Consider the following 23,325-nt stretch of genomic DNA (forward strand, 5'->3'; position numbering starts at 1 on the left):
AAGAGGCTCCGCTGGGGTCTCCTTGAATTGCTGCTGGGAAAAGCAAGTGGAGGTGCTCCTTGAAGAAACAGGGGGATCCCACCGCTCTCAGGGGTTCTGTTCTGGCCTGCGGCCCTGGATCGTCCAGCCTGGATCGGGGTGGGGAGCAGACCTCGCCCTTATTGGCTGGGGCTGAGGGTGAGGGTCCCGTTTCCCCAAAGGCCTAGCCTGAGGTTCCAGCCACAAGCCCCACCGGGCAGCGCCCGGCCCCGCCCCTCCAGGCCTGGCACTCATCCTGAACCAAGATGGCGCGGATGGCTTCAGGAGCATCACGACACCGGCGCGTCAGGAGACCCGCCCTACGGGCACCTCCCGCGCTTTTCTTAGCGCCGCAGACGGTGGCCGAGCGGGGGAGCGCGGGAGCAACGGAGCGGGGGACCGGGAAGCATGGCCTGGGGGTCGGCGGTTGCCTGGGCGGCGTTTGGGCCGCTGTTGTGGGGCTGCGCGCTAGGGCTGCAGGGCGGGATGCTGTACCCCCAGGAGAGCCGGTCCCGGGAGCGCAAGGAGCTGGACGGCCTCTGGAGCTTCCGCGCCGACTTTTCTGACAACCGACGCCGGGGCTTCGAGGAGCAGTGGTACCGGCGGCCGCTGCGGGAGGTGCGATCTCGGGGCAGGGCTGGGAGGCGCCCGAAAGCCCGGCGGTGGGAGTAGGGGAGCCCGGGCCCCCCGCAGGCTCCTTCCCCTGGGCGTCTCCGAGCTGGGGGCCCGCAGGAGGTTAAAGGTCAACGGGCTTGTGGGCGCCGGGTTGGGGGACGGGGGAACGGGAGCACCCTGGAGGGCTGGGGCGGATTAGACAGGAGGAGAAAAGGCTCCTGCCGAGCCCTTTCCCGAGGCGAAGGCTGAGTCTGTGCAGTGTCCTTCCTTTCAATATTTATTTTTAATTTTTTTAAATTTTTTTGAGACTGGGTTTGCACCTGTCTCCCAGGCTGGAGCGGAGTGGCGCCATCCTAACTTCTGAGCTCAAGCGATTCTCCCGCCCCAGCCTTGCAATTTAGCTGGTGCCACCACGCCTGCCTAATTAAAAAAAAAAATTATCTGGGCTCGGTGGATCACACCTGTAATCGCAGCACTTTGGGAGGCGAAGGCGGGCGAATCACCTGAGGCCAGGAGTTTGAGACCAGGCTGGCCAACATAACAGGGTGAAACCTTATCTCTACTAAAAATGTAAAAATTAGCCAAGTGTGATGGTTTATGCCTGTAATCCCAGCTACTTGGGAGGCTGAGTCAGGAGAATTGCTTGATCCCGGGAGCAGAGGTTGCAGTGAGCTGAGATCAGGATGCCACTGCACTCCAACTTGGGCGACATAGTGAGACTACATCTCAAAAAAAAAAAAACAAAAAAACAAAAAAACAGACAAAAAAACTTCTTTTTTTTTAAAAAAAAAAAAAAAGAGGTAGGGTCTCACTATTTACCCAGGGTGGTCTCGAACTCCTGGCCTCAAGCCATCCTCCCACGTTGACCTCCCAAAGCGCTGATTACTGGCATGAGCCACCCACACACTTCTCTGGCCACAGCGGCATGCACTGCACAGAGCTGGGCCCGGGGATTGGGAGGAGGTGACAGTTTAGACGTCCTGAGGTCAGCTCTGCCGAGGCAGGAAGTCCCTTGGTTTTCAAGGTTCAGATAGAGGACAGGACGTGACATCAGGCCGAGGACGCCACCCCTGTTCCCCTCCTGACTTGGATGTGGTCAGCAGAGAAGTGGAACTGGGTGAGGTCTGGGCCGCTTTTGCCTGGTCTACATCCTCTTTTTCTGACTTTGCAGCATTCAGTACAGGAGGGAGAGAGGAGGGGGCTGGGTGCCAGTGTGCGCCCCACTGACAGTGTTCTAAGCAAACCTCCCCCCATTCCTCCAACCAGCCGTCCTCCCTGTGACAGGCAGTGGCCATCTGCCTCTTAGTCACGGGTCTGAACCTTCTTGCCTCTGGCTGGGATGTGGCCCTGGGTTCGCTCCTGTCTCAGGAGATATTGGGCCCCATCCACTCTGAGGAGGAACTCCTGGCCCCACTGGCCCAGGTGCACAAACCGCCCTGGCAGTTGACCTGTCATCAGCAAGTTATCTGTCTGTTCTGCCAAGAGTCCCCACTATGTGTCAGGGCTTGTGCCAGGCCTGGGGGCACAGCTGTGCAGCACACTTGTCCTGGACCCCTTTGGGGGCCTAGGAGCTGAGCCCGGCTCTTCTCTCCACAGTCAGGCCCCACCCTGGACATGCCAGTTCCCTCCAGCTTCAATGACATCAGCCAGGACTGGCGTCTGCGGCATTTTGTCGGCTGGGTGTGGTACGAACGGGAGGTGATCCTGCCGGAGCGATGGACCCAGGACCTGCACACAAGAGTGGTGCTGAGGATTGGCAGTGCCCACTCCTATGCCATCGTGGTCAGTGTGGTCAGGAGCAGGCAGGGCGGGTGGGTGGGCACAGCTGCTGAACAGCATGGGACCTCCAGCTTTCACCCACAGCATGTTTGCTGTGGTGGGTGGTCCTGCCCTGCCCTGGGGGCTGTGCCCTGTATAGGGGGATAGGTGGCCTGATCTACCCCATTGGGATGTCATTCTTCCCGTCTGGCTGGAAGGCCCCGGAGCCCTATGCTGCAGGTTATGTGAGGGAGTGCCCGATAGCAGAGTCCCTCCTCATGCCCTGACCTGCCGCCCCCTCCCCGTATCTCCTGTGTCTGCAGTGGGTGAATGGGGTCGACACGCTAGAGCATGAGGGGGGCTACCTCCCCTTCGAGGCCGACATCAGCAACCTGGTCCAGGTGGGGCCCCTGCCCTCCCGGCTCCGAATCACTATCGCCATCAACAACACACTCACCCCCACCACCCTGCCACCAGGGACCATCCAGTACATGAACGACACCTCCAAGTGGGTACCATCCTGCTTCCATTGCACACACCCACTTTCCCGCCCCACCCCGTGGTCTTCCTGGTAGGGACCGGGTGGCCTTCACAGAGTGGAGGCCTTGGATCTGGGGAGGCCAGGGAGGCCTGTGAGCTGAGGTCAGTGGACCCAGGGCAAGGGCCCAGCGAACCACAGTCCTCCCATCCTAGGTATCCCAAGGGTTACTTTGTCCAGAACACATATTTTGACTTTTTCAACTACGCGGGACTGCAGCGGTCTGTACTTCTGTACACGACACCCACCACCTACATCGATGACATCACCGTCACCACCGGCGTGGAGCAAGACAGTGGTGAGGGCTTCTGGTAGGATCCTCCCTCAGCAGGGCCCAGGGTGGCTCTGTTTGTTCCCCGTTTGGAAAGCTCTCCCAGGAAAAAGGTGCTCCCAGCATCTCTACACCCTCACAGGTTCCCATCCACCTATGAAGCTAAAATCCAACCTGTGTGAGCGGACATGGGCTCCCGAAATCACCTGTGTGGTTGACCTCACTTGGAGAAGCGGGGTCTGGCCTAATGTCACACAGCTCGGGGTGGCAATCCTGTCCCTTCTCTCTGGTGCTGCTCTCACTCCATCTCCCCTTGCTACACATCATGCTCAAGGAACAGGCAGCTTCGGGGGTGCCGGGCATGGTGGCTTGTGCCTGTCATCCAGCACTTTGCAAGGAGGCCCTGGTAGAAGGATCACTTGAGGCCAGTAGTTCAAGAGCAGCCTGGGCAACATAGCGAGGCCATCACTACAGAAAATTAAAAAATTAGCCAACGATGGTGATGTGTGCCAGTAGTCCCAGCTGCTGAGGCAGGAGAATCACTTGAGTCTGGGAGGTCGAGGGTGCAGTGCGCTATGACCACGCCACTGCACTCTGGTCTGGTCAACAGATGGAGACCCTGTCTTTCTTTTTTTTTCTTTTTTTTTTTTTTGAGCTGGAGTCTCGCTCTGTCGCCAGGCTGGAGTGCGGTGGCGTGATCTTGGCTCACTGCAACCTCTGCCTCCCGGGTTCAAGCGATTCTCCTGCCTCAGCCTCCCGAGTAGCTGGGATTACAGGCACCCGCCACCACGCCCGGCTAATTTTTGTAATTTTTTTTAGTAGAGACAGGGTTTCACTATGTTGGCCTGACTGGTCTTGAACTCCTAACCTCAGGTGATCCACCCTCCTTGGCCTGCCAAAATGCAAGGGTTACAGGCGTGAGCCACTGTGCCCAGCTGGGATACCCTGTTGTTTTTTTTTTTTTTTGAGATGGAGTCTCGCTCTGTTGTCCAGGCTGGAGTGCAGTGGCGTGCTCTTGGCTCACTGCAACGTCCGCCTCCCGGGTTCAAGCGATTCTCCTGCCTCAGCCTCCTGAGCAGCTGGGATTACAGGCGTGTGCCACCACGTCCAGCTAATTTTTGTGTTTTTAGTAGAGATGCGGATTCACCATGTTAGCGAGGCTGGTTCAACTCCTGACTTCGGGATCCACCCGCTTCAGTCTCCCTAAATGCTGGGATTACAGGAATGAGCCACAGCGCTCGGTCTGTATTTAAGAAAAATTTTTGTTTTAAGTTTTTTTCTTTTTAAAAATATATCTTTTTCAGGGCGGGCGTGGTGGCTCACGCCTGTAATCCCAGCACTTTGGGAGGCCAAGGCGGGGGGATCACGAGGTCAGGAGATCGAGACCATCCTGATTAACACAGTGAAACTCCGTCTCTACTAAAAGTACAAAAAATTAGCCGGGCATGGTGGCAGGGTTCCCAGCCACTCGGGAGGCTGAGGCAGGAGAATGGCGTGAACCTGGGAGGCAGAGCTTGCAGAGAGCTGAGATTGCATCACTGCACTCCAGCCTGGGGGACAGAGCGAGACTCCATGTCAAAAAATAAAAATAAAAATAAAATATATATCTTTTTCTCTTTCTGAGATGAGGCCTTGCACTGTGGCCCAGGCTGGAGTGCAGTGGTGAGATTATTGACAGCTGTTGTGGGGCCGCGGTTCTAAGTTTAAAAGAATTTAGGCTGGGTGTGGTGGCTAATGCCTGTCATCCCAGCACTTTGGGAGTCCAAGATGGGTGGATCGCTTTAGCTGCAAAGTCCAAGACCAGCCTGGGCAACATAGTGAGACCCTATCTGAGAAAAAATAAATAAATAAATGAATAAAAAAGAATTTAAAAAAGAATCACAAAGCAAAGACAGTGCACCACAGAGCAATTTATTGCCAAGGAAAAGTATTTTGGAAGTTAAGTTTAGAATAGCCTGGGTGCACTGGCTCATGCCTGTAATGCCAGCACTTTTGGAGGCCGAGATGGGTGGATCACTTGAGCTCAGAAGTTCAAACCAGCTTAGCCAACATTAGCTGGGCATTGTGGTGTGAGCCTGCAATCCCAGCTACTCAGGAGGTTGAGATGGGAGAATTATTTGAACCCGGGAGGTGGAGGTTGCAGTCAGCTGAGATTGCAACACTGCACTCCAGCCTAGGCGACAGAGCGACACCCCCATCTCAAAAAAAATAGTGAAGTGCAAAATGCACAGTTCACCCTGAGACACACAATTCAGGACAGGCTGCTCGCAAGGATGAGACAGCGCCGATTATTACTGGGGAAACTCCCTTTCTGCGAGTCTTCCATGATGAATTCGTAAGGAGCTGGGAAGAGGTGTTACTGTAAGCTCGTTCTGGGCTGTCCTCTGGTTGCACATGCGTAGTAGCTGTACATGCTTGTTCGTACATCACGTGTCTCAGTGCCGTGGTTGGCATGTCCGAAGGACACGGTCACTTCTTGACTACCTACCGTACGTCAGGATCATAGCTCACTGCAGCCCCGAACTCCTGGCTCAAGCAGTCCTCCCACTTCAGCCTCCCAAGTAGCTGGGGCTGCTGGGGCTGCAGGCACGCACCACCACGCCCGGCTGATTGTTTGTATTTTCAGGGAAGAAGTGGTTTCCCTATGTTACCCAGGCTGGTCTTGAACTCCTGGTCTCAAGCGATCCTCCCACCTCAGCCTCCCCAAGTGTTGGGATTACAGGTGTGACCACCGCACCTGGCAAAAAAATCTTTTTTTAAATTAAAAAAAGCACCAGGTGTGGTGGCTCACACCTGTAATCCCAGCACTTTGGGAGGCCAAGGCGGGTGGATCACCTGAGGTCAGGTGTTCAAGACCAGCCTGGCCAATATGGCAAAACCCCATCTCTACTAAAAATATAAAAATTCGCCAAGCATGGTGGTGCACATCTATAATCCCAGGTACTTGGGAGGCTGAGGCAGGAGAATCACCTGAACCCCGGAGGCGCAGGTTGCAGTGAGCCGAGATCATGCCACTGCACTCCATCCTGGGGGACAGAGTGAGACTCCATCTCAAAAAAAAATTAAGAAATTAAATTTAAAAAAAGCAACAGAAACAAATGGCTGCCTGGCAGTGGTGGCTGCAGGGTGCTCCCGTTTGTGTGACTCAGGTCGTGTCCCTCCCTCAGCCCTGGTCTCTCTTGTTTCTTGCAGGGCTGGTGAATTACCAGATCTCTGTCAAGGGCAGTAACCTGTTCGAGTTGGAAGCGCGTCTTTTGGATGCAGAAAACAAAGTCGTGGCGAACGGGACTGGGACCCAGGGCCAGCTGAAGGTGCCGGGTGCCAGCCTCTGGTGGCCATACCTGATGCACGAACGCCCCGCCTATCTGTACTCCTTGGAGGTAATGGTGGTTTGGGACATGCCTAAGGGAGGTCTTTTGCTCCCATCTGGTGACCCTGGCTTCAGCAGGAGCCCAAGAGAGGTTGATGGGCAGGCATGGTCCTCTGAGCTTTCTGATGTTTCTCACCCTTGGTGGGAGGCCCAGTTTTTTTTGTTTGTTTTTTTTTTTTGAGATGGTCTCACTCTGTCACCCAGGCTGGAGTGCAGTGGCCTGATCACAGCTCACTGCAGCCTTGAACTCTCAGCCTGCAGCAATCCTCCTCCCTTGGCCTCCTGCATATCTGGGACTACAGGCACATGCCACCATGCCTGGCGAATTAAAGAAAAAATGTTTGTAGGCTGGGCAGAGTGGCTCATGCCTCTAATCTCAGCATTTTGGGAGGCTGAGGTGGGTGGATCAGTTGAGGCCAAGAGTTCAAGACCAGCCTGGCCAACATGGTGAAACCCCATCTCTACTAAAAATTTGAAAATTTGCTGGGCATGGTGGTGAACACCTGTAATTCCAGCCACTTGGGAGGCTGAGGCAGGAGAATTGCTTGAACTCAGGAGGCAGAGGCTGCAGTGAGCTGAGATCACACCACTGCACTCCAGCCTGGGGGACAGAGTGAGACTGTCTCAGAGGAAAAAAAAAGTTTTTTTTATAGAGATGGGGTCTCAGTCTGTCGCCAGGCTGGTCTTCAACTCCTGGACTCAAGTGATCCTCCTGCCTTAGCCTCCCAAAGTGTGGGAACTCCAGGCATGAGCCACCTTGTCTGGTCAAAGGGAAGGCCGCGTTTTGAAGGGCAGGTCCCAGGGTCAGCCAGGGAAGGGCAGAGCCTCTGATCGCTGCATCTCTGCTTACAGGCCCAGAGGCGGCTGCTGGGGTGCACGAGGGGCCTTCCTGCCAGAGGGCAGGCCAGATGGGGCTCAGGCTGTCAGGGTGCTCACACCTGGTGCTTTGGCTGTCGTAGGTGCGGCTGACTGCACAGACATCACTGGGGCCTGTGTCTGACTTCTACTCGCTCCCTGTGGGGATCCGCACTGTGGCTGTCACCGAGAGCCAGTTCCTCATCAATGGGAAGCCTTTCTATTTCCACGGCGTCAACAAGCACGAGGATGCGGACGTGCGTTGGGGCTCCTGGGTCCTCGTGGGGGCTGCTTCTGGTCACCCTCCACTTTCGCCTTCCCTGTGTCCTGCAGTTGAGGGCAGCTCAAGGCAATGAGGCAAATGGCTCCAAATGGAGAGGGGGCTCATGGGTTGGCTCTCCAGAGTCCTGGCTCTCGGAGGAAGTGCAGCTTCGACAGGGACAGGGGTCACTTGGCTCTGCTATCCCCTAGATCCGAGGGAAGGGCTTCGACTGGCCGCTGCTGGTGAAGGACTTCAACCTGCTTCGCTGGCTTGGTGCCAACGCCTTCCGTACCAGCCACTACCCCTACGCGGAGGAAGTGCTGCAGATGTGTGACCGCCATGGGATTGTGGTCATCGATGAGTGTCCCGGTGTGGGCCTGGCGCTGCCGTGAGTCCCCGCCGTGCACCTGCTCCGCCTGCCCAGCCCGGGGGCCTCACCATGACCCTCTGTCCCTTCCCTCCTGGCCCGCAGGCAGTTCTTCAACAACGTGTCTCTGCATCACCACATGCGGGTGATGGAGGAAGTGGTGCGTAGGGACAAGAACCACCCCGCGGTTGTGATGTGGTCTGTGGCCAATGAGCCCGCGTCCCACCTAGAATCTGCCGGTTACTACTTGAAGTGAGTGCTCCCTGCCTGCCCTTGGCTAGACTGGGAAGGAGACCCTGGCGGGTGGCTGGCCTGGGTGGGCGTGTTCTGTTCAAGATCAGCCTCCTGTCCAGCCCAGTGGGAAGGCCGTCCATACCGGGACATTCAGGGGACCAAATACCTACCCACCCAAATTGTGGTTTTCTTTTTTGTTCTTTTTTTTTTCTTTTTTTTAATTTTTGGGATGGAGTGTCACTGTGTCACCCAGGCTGGAGTGCGGTGGGGTGATCTCCGCTCACTACAACCTCTGCCTCCCGGGTTCAGGTGATTCTCCTGCCTCAGTCTCCTGAGTAGCTAGGATTACAGGCACCCATGAACCACTGTGCTGGGCCTGTTTTTTTTTTTTTCGAAATGGGTTCTCACTCTGGTTGCCCAGGTTGGAGTGCAGCAGTGCAGTTTTGGCTCACTGCAGCCTCGACTTCCCAGGCTCAGATGATCCTCCTGTCTCAGCCTCCCAAGTACCTGGGATTCTAGATGTGTGTCATCATGCCCAGCTAATTTTTGTTTGTTTTATTTTTTATTTTTTGGATACGGAGTCGCCCTCTATTGCCCAGGCTGGAGTGCAGGGGCATGATCTCAGCTCACTGCAACCTCTGCCTCCTGAGTTCAAGCAATTCTCCTGCCTCAGCCTCCCGAGTAGCTGGGATTACAGACATGTGCCACCATGCCCAGCTAAGTTTTCTTTTTTTTCTTTTTTTGAGATGCAGTCTCACTCTGCGGCCAGGCTGGAGTGCAGTGGCGCAATGTCGGCTCACTGCAACCTTCACCTCCCAGGTTCAAGTGATTCTCATGCCTCAGCCTCCTGAGTAGTTGGGATTACAGGCACATGCCAACACACCCTGCTAATTTTTGTATTTTTAGCAGAGACGGGGTTTTACCATTTTGGCCAGGATGGTCTTGATCTCTTGAACTCGTGATCCGCCTGCCTTGGCCTCCTGAAGTGCTCTGATTATAGGCGTGAGCTACCACGCCAGGCCAACTTTTGCATTTTTCAGTAGAGATGGGGTTTCACTGTGTTGGGCCAGGCTGGTCTTGGACTACTGACCTCAGGAGATCCACTTACCTCAGCCTCCCAGAGTGCTGGGATTACAGGCGTGAGCCACCGTGCCCGGCTAATTAGAGACTGGGTTTCACCATGTTTGCCAGGCTGGCCTGGAACTCCTGGCCTCTAGTGATCCTCCTGCCACACCTTCCCAAAGTGCTGGGATTACAGGTGTGAACCACCACACCTGGCCCCTTTTTGTCCTTACAATCGTGCAGTTCTAACTCAGCGTTCAGAGTTGGATTTTTCACTTGGGGTAGAGGCAGGAGAGGTGGTAGAAATGCTTCTTGACTCATACAGCACACCCCAATTTCATGCAGTGCTTTGGGCTGAGCCAAGTCTGCAGCAGGCAGAAGGCTCTGAGAAGATGTTGCAGCCTGGGCCAAGGACAATTCAGAGCTCGGGGGCACAGGGGCGTGCTCAGCAGGACTGGATGGACAGGCCCTTTGTTGCAAAGGGGAAGACTACAGGCTTCCAGGAGCAGGTGCCTGACAGAAAGGCTTCTTTGGGAGGTGGCCAGAGGAGATGCCTGTTTTCTGGGGCAGGATTTGGAGGGAGCCACCCAGGCTGGAGAGGTTCAGCCAGGCTGTCACAAGGCTTTGAAGTTTCCCATCTGAGAGCCTGGCTGTGGAAGAGTGTGGGTTTGGAACTTGAGGCTCGGGGGTTCTATTCCGACCTGTGCCAGCCACAGCCTTCGGATGGGCAGAGCAATGATGGGGGAGGGCGTAAAAGAAGAAATGAACTGAGGAAAGAGAAGAGGAAAACAGGCTTCAACAACAGTCTAGGCTGGGTGCGGTGGCTCACGCCTGTAATCTCAGCACTTGGGAGGCCAAGGTGGGTGGATTACCTGAGGTCGGGAGTTGGAGACCAGCCTGGCCACCAGATATTGAAACCCTGTCTCTACTAAAAATAAAAAAATTAGCAGAACACAGAGGTGGGCGTCTGTAATCCCAGCTGCTTGGGAGGCTGAGGCAGGAGAATCGCTTGAACCCAGGAGGTGGAGGTTGCAGGGAGCTGAGATCATGTCATTGCACTCCAGCCTGGGCTACAGAGAGATTTTGTCTCAAAAAAAACGAAAACAAAAATAAACAGTCTGTACTGTGGAGGCCTGGGGCAGGTGCCGGGAGCTCTGAGCACAGATGGGTCCCTCTGTTGGGTTTTTCTTTCCTTCTAAGGGCCATTTCTTCTTATTTATTTATTTACTTTTTTTTGAGAAGGAGTTTTCCTCTTGTTGCCCAGGCTGGAGTGCAATGGCGCAATCTCGGCTCACCGCAACCTCTGCCTCCCAGGTTCAAGTGATGCTCCCGCCTCAGCCTCCCGAGTAGCTGAGATTACAGGCATGCACTACCACACCCGGCTAATTTGTATTTTTAGTAGAGATGGGGTTTCTCCGTGTTGGTCAGGCTGATCTCGAACTCCCAACCTCAGGTTATCTGCCTGCCTCAGCCTCCCAAATATCTGGGACCACAGGTGTGTGCAGCCATGTCAGGCTAAGTTTAAATTTTTTTTTTTTCCCCCAAGATGGAGTCTTGCTCTGTTGCCCAGGCTGGAGAGCACTGGTGCAATTTTGGCTCACTACAACCTCTATCTCCTGGGTTCAAGCAATTCTTCTGCCTCAGCCTCATGAGTAGCTGGAATTACAGGCGCATGCCACCATGCCCAGCTAGGTTTTTTTTGTATGTTTATGTAGAGATAGACTTTTACCATGTTGACCAGGCTGGTGTCAAACTCTTGACCTCATGATCCACCCGCCTCGGCCTCCCAAAATGTTGGGATTACAGGCGTGAGCCACCATGCCCGCCCCTAATTTTTAAATTTGTTGTAGAAACAAGGTCTTGCTATGTTTCCCAGGCTGGTCTTGAACTCCTGGTCTCTAGTAAAACTCCTAAAGTGCTGGGATTCTAGGCGTGAGTCCCCTTGCCCAGCACTTGCACCATTTCTCTGTGCAAGCGTCTCCACTCCCACTGCCCAGGACCTGCGGACTTAGATTTGAGTCACTGCTGTGCACCTCACACCTAGCCCCATGCCTACCTCCCAGCCTGCACTCCCTGTTTGCTTGATGCATTAATAAATATCCCTCCCAAATCTGCATCCATCCACCTCCTGTGTTCAAGAGCTGTTTCAGGGAGTCAACCTCATTTTTGCCAGTGTCCAGCCCAGTGACCTCAGCTCTGTGTACCTGGAAGGGTGACGACTACTCTGGGGGGATAGGATTCGGAGATTGGGGGTAGAGTGATGTTAGAGAGCTCGGTCTAGGACTAGAGGATCATATGCCCTTAAATCAAATACATCTCAAGTTAGGGAAGACAGCAGCGGCTCCATGCCTTTGTTTTTTTTCCCCTTTGTTTTTGTTTGTTTGTTTTGAGACAGGGTCTTGCTCTGTGGACCAGGCTGGAGAGCAGTGGCACGATCTTGGTTCACTGCAACCTCCACCTCCCGAGTTCGAGTGATTCTTATGCCTCAGCCTCCCCGAGTAGCTGGGATTACAGACGTGCGCCACCATGCCTGGCTAATTTTTTTTCTTTTTTTTTTTTCTGTTTTTTTGAGACAGAGTCTTGCTCTGTCACCAGGCTGGAGTGCAGTGGCGCGATCTTGGCCCACTGCAGGCTCCGCCTTCCGGGTTCCCGCCATTCTTCTGCCTCAGCCTCCTGAGTAGCTCAGACTATAGGTGCCGGCCACCACACTCGGCTAATTTTTTGTATTTTTAGTAGAGACGGGGTTTCACCGTGTTAGCCAGGAAGGTATCGATCTCCTGACCTCGTGATCTGCCTGCCTCGGCCTCCCAAAGTGCTGGGATTCCAGGTGTGAGCCATCGTACCTGACCCCGTGTTGTGTTCTGGCGGTGGAAGATGGGACAGAGAGGATGGGAGGGTGTCTGAGCCATTCCTGGACCAACGGAACCTGTTTCTTCTGCCTTTTCTGGACAGGATGGTGATCGCTCACACCAAAGCCTTGGACCCCTCCCGGCCTGTGACCTTTGTGAGCAACTCTAACTATGCAGCAGACAAGGGGGTGAGCCTGGGGGTCCCCACCCCACTTCTCCCTACCTTTGCCTGGGCTTGTCCTGAAGCCTGCTCATGGGAACAGCTGGAAAGAACCATGCACTGCCAGTCTGGGTTTTATTTCATTTTCTTTTTTACTTAAAAAGATAGAGAACGGGGTCTTGCCATGTTGCCCAGGCAGGTCTCCAACTCCTGGGCTCAAGCGATCCTCCTGCCTCGGCCTCCCAAAGGGCTGGGGTTACAGGTGTGGGCTACCACACCCGGCCGCAGCCAGTCTGTTTTCACAGATGGTCTTTGGGTTAATGAGAATTCTCCCCCTGCTTACTCGCCAGGCAGTGTGGCTTTCTCAATCCAAGGAGGCTGGGCATAGGGAGATGGGATTTGTTTGCTCAGTTTGGACTCAGCATTTTTTGCACTTCGATTTAATAGACTCATAAAATGTCAAAGGTTTAAGGGAGCTTAGAGCTCTAGGGGAAGTTTTTATGAAATGCCAGATCTTTGCAGTCTGAGATCCTGATTTAGTAAGTCCAGGGTTGGAACTTGAGTTTTTCTTTTTCTTTTGTAGAGGCAAGGTCTTACTCTGTTGACCTGGTTGGAGTGCAGTGGTGAGATCACAGCTCACTGCAGCCTTGAATTCCTGAGCCCAAGTGATCCTCCTGCCTCAGCCTCCCGAGTAGCTGGGACTCCAGGTTTTCACCACTGTGCCTGGCTCATTTTATATCTTTTTGTAGAGGTGGGATCTCACTATGTTGCCCAGGCTGGTCTCAAAGTCTTGAGCTCAAGTGATCTCCTGTCTTGGCCTCCCAAAGTGCTGCGATCACAGGCATGAGCCACAGTGCCTGGCTGACATTAGCATTCTTTATTTATTTATTTATTTTGAGATGGAGTCTTGCTCTGTTGCCCAGGCTTCAGTGAAATGGTGCAATGTCAGCTCACTGCAACCTCCTCCTCCCAGGTTCAAGCAATTCTGCCTCGGCCTCCTGAGTAGCTGGGATTACAGGTGCATGCCACCACACCCAGCTAATTTTTGTATTTTTTAGTAGAGATGGAGTTTTGCCATGTTAGCCAGTCTGGTCTCAAACTGCTGATCTCAGGTGATCTGCCTACTTCGGCCTCCCAACATGCTGGGATTACAGGCGTGAGCCACTGCACCCGGCCAGCATTTTTACGAGAAAGAAGTGTGTTCAGGACGCGTTAGAAACTAGCCAGTTGGACACAAAAACCCCTGGTGCTCAGCTGTAAGCACCGCTATGCTGAAGCTTGGGGTGGTCCTACTCGGTCTTCTCTGCCCTGGTCCTTGGAGCGACTTTTCCAGGCCATCTTCAGTCCACAGTGCTGCCTTGTGAAAGCTGCCTCAAGATTCTCTGTGACAGCCGGGCATGGTGGCTTACGCCTATCGTCCCAGCACTTTGGGAGGCCGAGGCAGGCGGATTACTTGAGGTCATGAGTTCAAGACCAGCCCAGCCAACTGGTGAAACTTCGTTTCTACCAAAAATACAAAAAATTAGCCGGGCGTGGTGGCACACGCCTGTAATCCTAGCTACTCGGGAGACTGAGGCATGAGAAGCACCTGATGGTGGGAGGCAGAGGTTGCAGTGAGCTGAGATCGCACCACTAACATTCTAGCCTGGACGACAAAACGAGACTCTGTTTCGAAAACAAAACAAAAAATTTTCTCTGAGAATGACTGCATCGGCCCCTCGGGTGGGAGCACTTCTCCAGGGCAAGGTGAGGGGAAGCCCAGTGATGGGAGTGCTGCCTGGAGAGGAGTCAGTTCCAATGGCGGGGGCCCTGGGCTGTGGCTGAGGACTGCGCCTTGGCAGCTGCTCTGCCTCTCACAGCCCTTCCCAGCTGTGCACGTTGTGAGCATCAGCACGGAGTCACAGGCCTGCCTCCTTTGGGCCACTCTGTGACCATGTTTCCTGCCTATGGAGCAGGGTAATTTCAGGATCTAAATTGGTGCACTTGGATGTTCTCAGTCCCAGGAGGCAGCTGTTCCTGTTCTAGGTGTTTTTTTTTGTTTTTTTTTTTGGTAGAAATGAGGTCTTGCAATATTGCCCAGGCTGGTCTCAAACTCCTGGGATCAAGCGATCCTCCCATCTTGACCTCCCAATGTGCTGGGATTACAGGCATGAGCCACCGTGCCCTGCTATTTTTTTACTACTATTTTTTGTAGAGCTAGGGTCTTGCTGTGTTGCCCAGGCTGGTCTTGAACCCCTGGCCTTAAGCCATCCTCCTGCCTCAGCCTCCCAGAGTGCTGGGATTACATCCCCCCTTACCTTCTCTGCCAGAGGAACCCCCGCAGTGTGTACATGCTGAGTCATGCTGTCTTCTGGGTGCTGAATGGGCTCTGCTGCTCTGTTCCTAGGCTCCGTATGTGGACGTGATCTGTTTGAACAGCTACTACTCTTGGTATCATGACTACGGGCACCTGGAGTTGATTCAGCTGCAGCTGGCCACCCAGTTTGAGAACTGGTATAAGAAGTATCAGAAGCCCATTATTCAGAGCGAGTATGGAGCGGAAACAATTGCAGGGTTTCACCAGGTAAGCAGTGTTGAGCTTTCTGCTTGTGTGTTGTCTCAGGCAGAGATGTCACTCGCCTCTTCCAGCCTGCCCTGCGCCCACTGCACTGCTCCCCTCGCTTCAGCTTTGGGCTCTCCTCCCACGGCCCCATCCACATTCCCTCCCCGCCAGCAGCCAGGCCTGTGCCCCACTCGCTTGGTCCTCAGAGGTGGCCTCCTTACTGGCTTTGTTACCAGACAGCCTCCTATCACCCGTGCCCAAGTGGTCTTTCTAACAAATTCAAATGTGTATTTGTTTTTGAGACCGGATCTCTCTGTCACCCAGGCTGGAGTGTGGTGGTGCGATCACTGCTCACTGCAGCATTAACCTCCTGGGCTCAAGTGATCCTCCCACCTCAGCCTCTTGAGTAGCTGGGACCATAGGCACATGCCAACACGCCTGGCTAATTTTTTTACTTTTGTAGAGATGGGGTCTTGCCATGTTGCCCAGACTGGTCTTGAACTCCTGGCCTCAAGTGATCTGCCTCCTCCCAAAGTGCTGGGATTACAGGTGTGAGCCTCTGCGCCAGCCACAGATGAAAATTTTGGGAGTCGTGTCATTGGCTCCCCCAGGCCCACAGGACAAAGCCCTAACCTCTGGTCAGGACACTCAGTGTCCTCTGCTCTCTCCTGGGTTTTCATCCCTTCTCCCCTCACTCCCAGCCACTGATCTGTTTCCACTGCCCTCGCTTGCTCTCCTGCTCTTGCTTGAGCTGTTTCTTCTGCCTGGAATGCCCATGTGGGCACCATAATCACCAACTAAAAGATCCTTTTTCTTAATTTTTATTTTTTAGAGATAGGGTCTGCTATGTTATCCAGGCTGGTCTCCAACTCCTGGACTCAATTGATCTTCCTGCCTTGGCTTCCAAAAGTGCTGGAATTACAGGCGTGATCCACTGTGCTAGCCTTTTTTTCTTTTTCTTTTTTTCAGGGTCTTTTTCTGTTGCCTAGGCTGGAGTGCAGTGGTGTCATCATAGCTCACTGCAGCCTTGAACTCCAGGGCTGAAGCAATTCTTCCACCTCAGCCTCCTGAGTAGCTGGGACGACAGGCATGAACCCCCATGTGCAGCCTATTTTTAAATTTTTTGTAAAGATGGAGTCTCACTATCAGGCTGGTCTAGAACTCCTGACCTTATGTGATTGTCCTGCCTCGGACTCCCAAAGTACTGGGAATCCAGGCATGAGACACCATGCCCAGCCTGTCCTCATTTTTTTAATCCATCTCATTTTTTTGTCCTCCTCACCAAAGATATGTTGGTTTGTCTTGTGAGGTTTTTTTTTTTCATGTGGATTCCTGAACCCCATCCAGCCCCTCATTCCCACTCCAGCCAGCTCACACTTGTTTGTCACAGCTCCTGGTTGACACACAGGGAACAGCCACCCACAGTGGCCTGCGCTGTTCTGTTTGCACCCTTAAATTTATCGTGCTTACAGAATGCCACTTCTGCAAACTAGTCAAGTAGGGGAAGTGGCTCTTGGATATGTTCGCTTGCTCATCCTCTTTGAAAAGGTAACCAGCTCTGAATTCTTTTTTTTTTTTTTTTTTGACAGAGTTTTGCTCTTGTCGCCTAGGCTGGAGTGCAGTGGCGTGATCTCGGCTCACTGCAATGTCCACCTCCTTGATTCAAGCGATTCTCGTGCCTCAGCCTCCCGAGTAGCTGGGATTACAGGCATGTGCCACCACGCCCACCTCATTTTGTATTTTTAGTAGAGATGAGGTTTCACCATGTTGGTCAGGCTGGTCTTGAACTCCTGACCTCAAGTGATCTGCCCTCCTTGGCCTCCCAAAGTGCTGGGATTAGAGGCATGAGCCACCGTGCCAAGCCCCAGCTCTGAATTCTTAAACTCTTGAGAGGGTCTAGGTCAGTGCTGATAGAACCTCCGCAGTGCTGGGCGTGGTGGCTCACACCTGGAATGCTAGCACTTTGAGAGGCCAAGGTCAGAAGGTCTCTTGAGCCCAGGAGTTTGAGACCCGTCTGCGCAACATAGACCCCATCTCTACAAAAAATTTAAAATTAGTTGGGCATGGTTATGAGTGCTTGTAGTCCAAGCTACTTGGGAGGCTGAGGTGGGAGGATTGTTTGAGCCCAGTAGGTCGAGGCTGCATTCAGCTATGATTGCACCACTGTACTCCCTCCCACCTGGGTGACAGAGTGAGACCTTGTTTCAAAAAATAAAAAAAAAAACAAACTCTTGCAATGATGGAAATGTCCTATATTTGCACCGTCTGAAATGGTACACACTAGCTACACATGGCTACTGAGGTCTTGATATATGACTAGGATAACTGAATTGATTTTGTTTAATTAAAGAAATTTTTTTTGAGACAGCCTCACTCTGTTGCCCAGGCTGGAGTGCAGTGGCATAATCACAGCTGACTGCTCAACCTCCTGGGCTCAAGCGATCCTCCCTCCTTAGCCCCAAGTAGCTTGAGCTGCAGGCGTGCGCCACCACGCCTGGCTAATATTTTGACTTTTTGTAGAGACTGGGTCTCACTGTGTTGCCTAGACTAGTCTTGAAATCCTGCCTCGACCTCCAAAAGTGCTGGGATTACAGACCTGAGGTACCATGCCCAGCCCGGTTTGGTTGAGTTTCATTTAATTTAATTTATATATATATGTATTTATGTTTATTAGAGAGAGGGTCTCACTGTGTCACCCAAGCTGGAGTGCAGTGGTGTGAACACAGCTCACTGTCGCTTTGATCTCTGGGGCTCAAGCAGCCCTCCAACCTCAGCCTCCCAAGTAGCTGGGACCACAGATGTGTGCCACTAGGCTTGGCTAATTTTTGTACTTTTAGTAGAGATGGGGTCTTGCTATGTTGCCCAGGCTGGGCTTGAACACCTGGGCTCAAGCAGTCCTCCCACCTTAGCCTCTCAAATTGCTGGGATGACAGACATGAGCCACTGCACCTGACCGAAAGACATATTTTTACCTGTAGTATAGTTTAGCCTTAAGACTGTATCAGTAGATAGAGGTGGAAAAGTAATGTGAAACAAATATCAAATTACGTTTATAAATCAGTTGCTCATTAAGGTTGGTTTTCTTTTAAACCTCCTTTTTTATTCTGGATTATATCATTTCTTGGCTGTCTTTACCCCAGCATCAGTGAGTCCTGCAGTCACTATAGCCCCCTGCGAGGACAGATATTTTGATCACCATCAAGTGGATCTTTATTTTTATCTAACATTTACAATTCTGCCAGTTCTGACTCTTACATTCTCTTTGCCTTGAATCCCAGGATCCACCTCTGATGTTCACTGAAGAGTACCAGAAAAGTCTGCTAGAGCAGTACCATCTGGGTCTGGATCAAAAACGCAGAAAATACGTGGTTGGAGAGCTCATTTGGAATTTTGCCGATTTCATGACTGAACAGTGTAAGTGGCAGTTTGGCTCATGGGATAATGTACCCGTCCTTATTTTTTCAGGTTGCCTTTCCAGTTCTGGCCATTTCGATTGTAAGAATATTGGAAACAAAGTGGGGAAGCTGGTTTCATCCATGTAGGTTGCGTTGAGAATTTTCTAGGAAAAGTAAGTTGTGTTTAGGAAGCAGGAAAGCAATCAGGCCCCCGCCTCCCAAATACGGTCAAAAAGCGAACAGGAGAGTCAGTGACTACAGTGAGACGGAAATGGCTGGCTTGCCTTTTCCGTGTCTATTTTGTAGCCAAGGAGGAAGGAAAAACGGGTCCTCCTCATGGATTTCTTTTGGAATAAACTATTATTCCATAGAAGGGTACAAAGCCTGACAAGCTTAAGGTATTTCAGTCTGTTGTATATTACTTGCGAAAAGCAGGCTCACCAAATACAGGTGAGTTTCAACGCTTTTTTTTTTTTTGAGACAGAGTCTCGCTCTGTCGCCCAGGCTGGAGTGCAGTGGCGTGATCTCGACTCACTGCATGCTCTGCCTCCTGGGTTCACGCCATTCTCCTGCCTCAGCCTCCCGAGTAGCTGGGACTACAGGTGCCCGCCACCACGCCCGTCTAATTTTTTGTATTTTTAGTAGAGATGGGGTTTCACCGTGTTAGCCAGGATGGTCTTGATCTCCTGACCTCGTGATCCGCCCGCCTCAGCCTCCCAAAGTGCTGGGATTACAGGCGTGAGCCACCGTGCCCAGCCACAACGCATCTTGAATTTGGCAGCATTTAAGTCTTCAGGCCGGGCATGGTGGCTCACTCCTGTAATCCCAGCACTTTGGGAGGCCAGGGTGGATTACTTGAGGCCAGGAGTTCAAGACCAGCCTGTTCAGCATAGCAAGACCCCATCTCTACAAAAAATAAACAGATTAGCTAGGTGTGGTGGTGTGTGCCTGTAGTCCCAGCTGCTTCGGAGGCCGAGGCAGGCGGATAACCTGAGCACAGGAGTTGGAGGCTGCAGTGAACTATGATTGCACCACTGCACGAGAGCCTGGACAACAGAGTGAGACTTGTCTTTAAAACACAAGATTGGTCTTCAAAGAGAATAACAGCTGCGTTCTCATGTGAGGATGAATGAGGGGCTGCCAAGTTCGCAGTGAATGTGTCCCATTTCTTCTTAGTTTGTGGACTTAACCATAAACTGAAGATAGCAGTTTGGTGGGTTGGAGAAGTATATGGTAATGGTGGGAATTATAATACATTACTCATAGGGGAAGACAGGCCTTTGAAAGGTAAAGCTTAAAAGTGAGAATGGAATACGGATGAATGAATGAACAAGATGAGGTGAGAAGGAAGAGGTAAAGGGAAAAGGAGAACAGAAAGCTCTCCTCTGCATGGCACCTGTGATAAATGGTTTCTGGGGACATCCCTGATGGCAGTTTTGTGGAGAGGCGCGAGGCTTTATGTGGTAAGAAATGAGCTGCAGGCTGGGCGCGGTGGCTCACACATGTGATCCCAGCACTTTGGGAGGCCAAGGCGGACAGATCACCTGAGGTCAGGAGTTTGAGACCAGCGTGGCCAACATGGAGAAACCCCGTCTCTACTAAAAATACAAAATTAGCCGGGCGTGGTAGCGAATGCCTGTAATGCCAGTCACTTGGGAGACTGAGGCATGAGAATCGGTTGAACCTGGGAGATGGAGGTTGCAATGAGCTAAGATCACACCACTGTACTCCAGCTTGGGCGATAGAGTGAGACTCTTTTTTTTTTTTTTGAGACAGTTTTGCTCGTTTCCCAGGCTGGAGTGCAGTGGTGCTATCTCAGCCTACTGCAACCTCTACCTCCCAGGTTCAAGCAGTTCTCCTGCCTCAGCCTCCTGATTAACTGGGATTACAGGCATGCACCACCACACCCGGCTAATTTTGTATTTTTAGTAGAGACGGAGTTTCTCCATGTTGGTCAGGCTGGGCTTGAACTACTGACCTCAGGTGATCCGCGCATCTGGGCCTCCCAAAGTGCTGGGATTACAGGCGTGAGCCACCATGGCCAGCTGAGACTCGGTCTTAAAAAGAAAAAAGAAATGAGCTGCATCACGTTGGGCAAGTCACCTAAGCTTTTCATAAGCCTGTCCAGGGGGGATAATGCCACCTCCTTGTGGGTGTTGTAAGGGCTGCATTTGATGAAGTACTTGGCGGTGCCTGTGTTCACTTATGGAAGAAAGAGTCTTGAACTTTTTGGTGGGGAAGGCCTCCTTTCCATTTAACATTTCCATTTAGTGGTGGTCTTACTGGGGACAGAGAAAGTCCTGAGAGCACAGCCCTGACAGGTCGTTGCCAGCTGTGCTCCTCACCAGGCTCAGCTCAGGGCTAATGACCACTGGTGGTGGGTGCTGCAAAGCTGGACGTCAGCCCCGGTGGACTTTGAACTCCATGAGTAGGTCCCATGCAGGGACCTGTGGCTGGTCAGGACCCTGGCTCCCACTAGGCGCTATCTCTTCGAAAAGGCGGGTAACTGTCCCAGATACCCCCAGCCCTCTGCCTACCCAGTTACCAGACAGCTGGGTACCCAGCATGTAAACCTTAGTTTGTAAGTAAAAGATCAACTTTTAGTGCTTTTTTTTTTTTTGGAGATGGAGTCTCACTCTGTCGCCCAGGCTGGAGTACAGTGGCACGATCTCAGCTCACTGCAACCTCTGCCTCCTGGGTTCAAGCGATTCTTGTGCCCCAGCCTCCTGAGTAGCTGGGACCACAGGCACCCACCACCATGCCTGGATAATTTTTGTACTTTTAGTAGAGATGATGTTTCACCATATTGTCCAGGCTGATCTTGAACTCCTGACCTTGTGATCCGCCTGCTTTGGCCTCCCAAAGTGCTAGGATTACAGGCATGAGCCAATGTGCCCGGCCAGTTTTTGCATTTTTAATAGAGATGGGGTTTCCTCATGTTGGCCAGGCTGATCTTGAACTCCTGACCTCAGGTGATTCACCTGCCTCAGCCTCCTAAAGCACTGGGATTACAGGTGTCGGCCACCACACCTGGCCACTGTTTTGGGTTTTTCCCCTAAGAGACTAGAATACTAGAAATTAACACACCAGAGAACCTGGGTGTTTGGGCAGAGCAGTGGTATTTAAATATTTCAACCCATAAATTGTCACTTCAGAGCAAGCATCCTGAAACTGTAAGAGGACATTTGGCTGAGCATGGTGGCTTGTGCTTATAATCCCAGCACTTTAGGGAGGCCGAGGAGGGCAGATTGCTTGAGCCCAGTAGTTTGAGACCAGCCTAGACAACATGAGAGCTTGTCTTTACTAAAAAATAAAAATAAAAAATTACCGGGCATGGTGGTGCTGGAGAGGCTGAGGCAGGAGGATCCCCTGAGCCCAGGAGGTTGAGGCTGCAGTGAGCTATGATTGTCACCGCATTCCAGCCTGGGCAACAGGGAGAAAAAAGAAAAAAAAGACATTTCTATTTAGTGCCTACCTTGGCTCCAGACTGGTTCTAACTTGACCCATCAGAAGTCATCTGAATCGCTTTGTGTCTTTTTTTTTTTTTTTTTTTTTTTTTTTTTTAGCACTGACGAGAGTGCTGGGGAATAAAAAGGGGATCTTCACTCGACAGAGACAACCAAAAAGTGCAGCGTTCCTTTTGCGAGAGAGATACTGGAAGATTGCCAATGAAACCAGATATCCCCACTCAGTAGCCAAGTCACAATGTTTGGAAAACAGCCCGTTTACTTGAGCAAGAATGACACCACCTGCGCGTCCCTTCCTCCCCGAGTCAGGGCAGCTTCCACAGCAGCAGAACAAGTGCCTCCTGGACTGTTCACGGCAGACCAGAACGTTTCTGGCCTGGGTTTTGTGGTCATCTGTGCTAGCAGGGAACACTAAAGGTGGAAATAAAAGATTTTCTAGTATGGAAATAAAGAGTTGGCATGAAAGTGGCTACTGAAAAGCATCTGAAATCATTTCTGTGCGTCGCGCTGTTTTCAGAGCCTTAACTGTGTGTGGACTTTCGAGAAACTGCTGCTCCAACACCCCCACCACGTTCAGAGCAGCTGGTTCCCGAGGGCTTCTGCAGGAATAGCCCCATGCTCCTAGGGCCACCATGTTTGTGTAGCACACGGGGCCAGCCTGGACAGGGAGTGAGGACAAGACTTTCACAGCTGCTGCTCGACTCCTCAGATGAGCTAAAGTCCCACATGTACCAACAAACTCATAGAAATGCTGTCGTTGCAGCACTTAACAGGGTCTGTGTGCCAGTTTCCACATAGTTAAGCTGGCAGTGTCTGAATTGGAAGGTTAGAGGTAACTGGTTCTCCCAGAACATTGTTCTGACCTCAGCCATAGGGTCTTGACAGAAATGGACAGATGAGTGTAAAAGCCCATTGGCTTTATCATAATGGATGCCACTGAATGTGACAAGACCTCCTTAAACAACTCTGCCTACAAATCAGCATTCCATGCCTTTACACTTCAAAATGACACCACCTGCTCCCTCCCAGAGCACAGTCTTTCCTTAAGGAATCTGTCCTCCCTGTCTTCCCAGGCTCCAGTAAGGCAAGGATGGTGCATCAATTCTGATTTGAAGTATATGCTTTGGAAAAATATTCCTTTTGGTGTCCAGTCAGTTGAAAGACAATGAACCAATACAGTTTTGTTTTGTTTTGTTTGAGACAGTCTTGCTCCGTCGCCCAGGCTGGAGTGCAGTGGCGCAATCTTGGCTCACTGCAACCTCCACCTCTGGGGTTCAAGCAATTCTCCTGCCTCATCCTCCCAAGTAGCTGGAACTACAGGCACCTGCCACCATTCCCCGCTAAATTTTAAAAAATATTTTTAGTAGAGATGGGGTTTCACCATGTTGGCCAGGCTGGTTTTGAACTCTTGACCTCAGGTGATCCACTCGCCTCAGCCTCCCCAGAAGTGCTGGGATTATAGGCGTGAGCCACTGTGCCCGACCTCCAATATGGTTCTTGCTATAGAACTTGATTTCCCTTCTCTTGTGGTTGAGCCCCGTGTCTCCACACAGACCCTCCTT

General features: G+C 52.1%; 1 protein-coding gene across 3 annotated transcripts; it reads left to right on the forward strand.

The window, feature by feature from the left end:
- The first annotated feature begins 276 nt into the window (after positions 1–276).
- GUSB (glucuronidase beta) lies at positions 277–22,242 on the forward strand. 3 transcript variants are annotated; one of them, XM_054495903.2, is made up of 12 exons: positions 277–636; positions 2,230–2,415; positions 2,715–2,899; positions 3,085–3,227; positions 6,393–6,580; positions 7,530–7,682; positions 7,897–8,075; positions 8,160–8,306; positions 12,303–12,387; positions 14,746–14,922; positions 18,180–18,315; positions 21,863–22,242. In XM_054495903.2, the coding sequence occupies exons 1-12, from the start codon at positions 427–429 to the stop codon at positions 22,027–22,029; spliced, it is 1,956 nt and encodes a 651-aa protein (XP_054351878.1). In that variant the 5' UTR covers positions 277–426; the 3' UTR covers positions 22,030–22,242. The 3 variants fall into 3 exon arrangements, with proteins under 3 accessions (XP_054351878.1, XP_054351879.1, XP_054351880.1); XM_054495904.2 differs by lacking the exons at positions 277–636; positions 2,715–2,899 and having other exon boundaries at positions 2,234–2,415; XM_054495905.2 differs by lacking the exons at positions 277–636; positions 2,715–2,899; positions 3,085–3,227 and having other exon boundaries at positions 2,234–2,415.
- The last annotated feature ends 1,083 nt before the right edge of the window (positions 22,243–23,325 follow it).

The sequence above is a fragment of the Pongo pygmaeus genome, chromosome 6 (genome assembly GCF_028885625.2).
Source record: "Pongo pygmaeus isolate AG05252 chromosome 6, NHGRI_mPonPyg2-v2.0_pri, whole genome shotgun sequence".
NCBI lineage: Eukaryota > Metazoa > Chordata > Mammalia > Primates > Hominidae > Pongo > Pongo pygmaeus.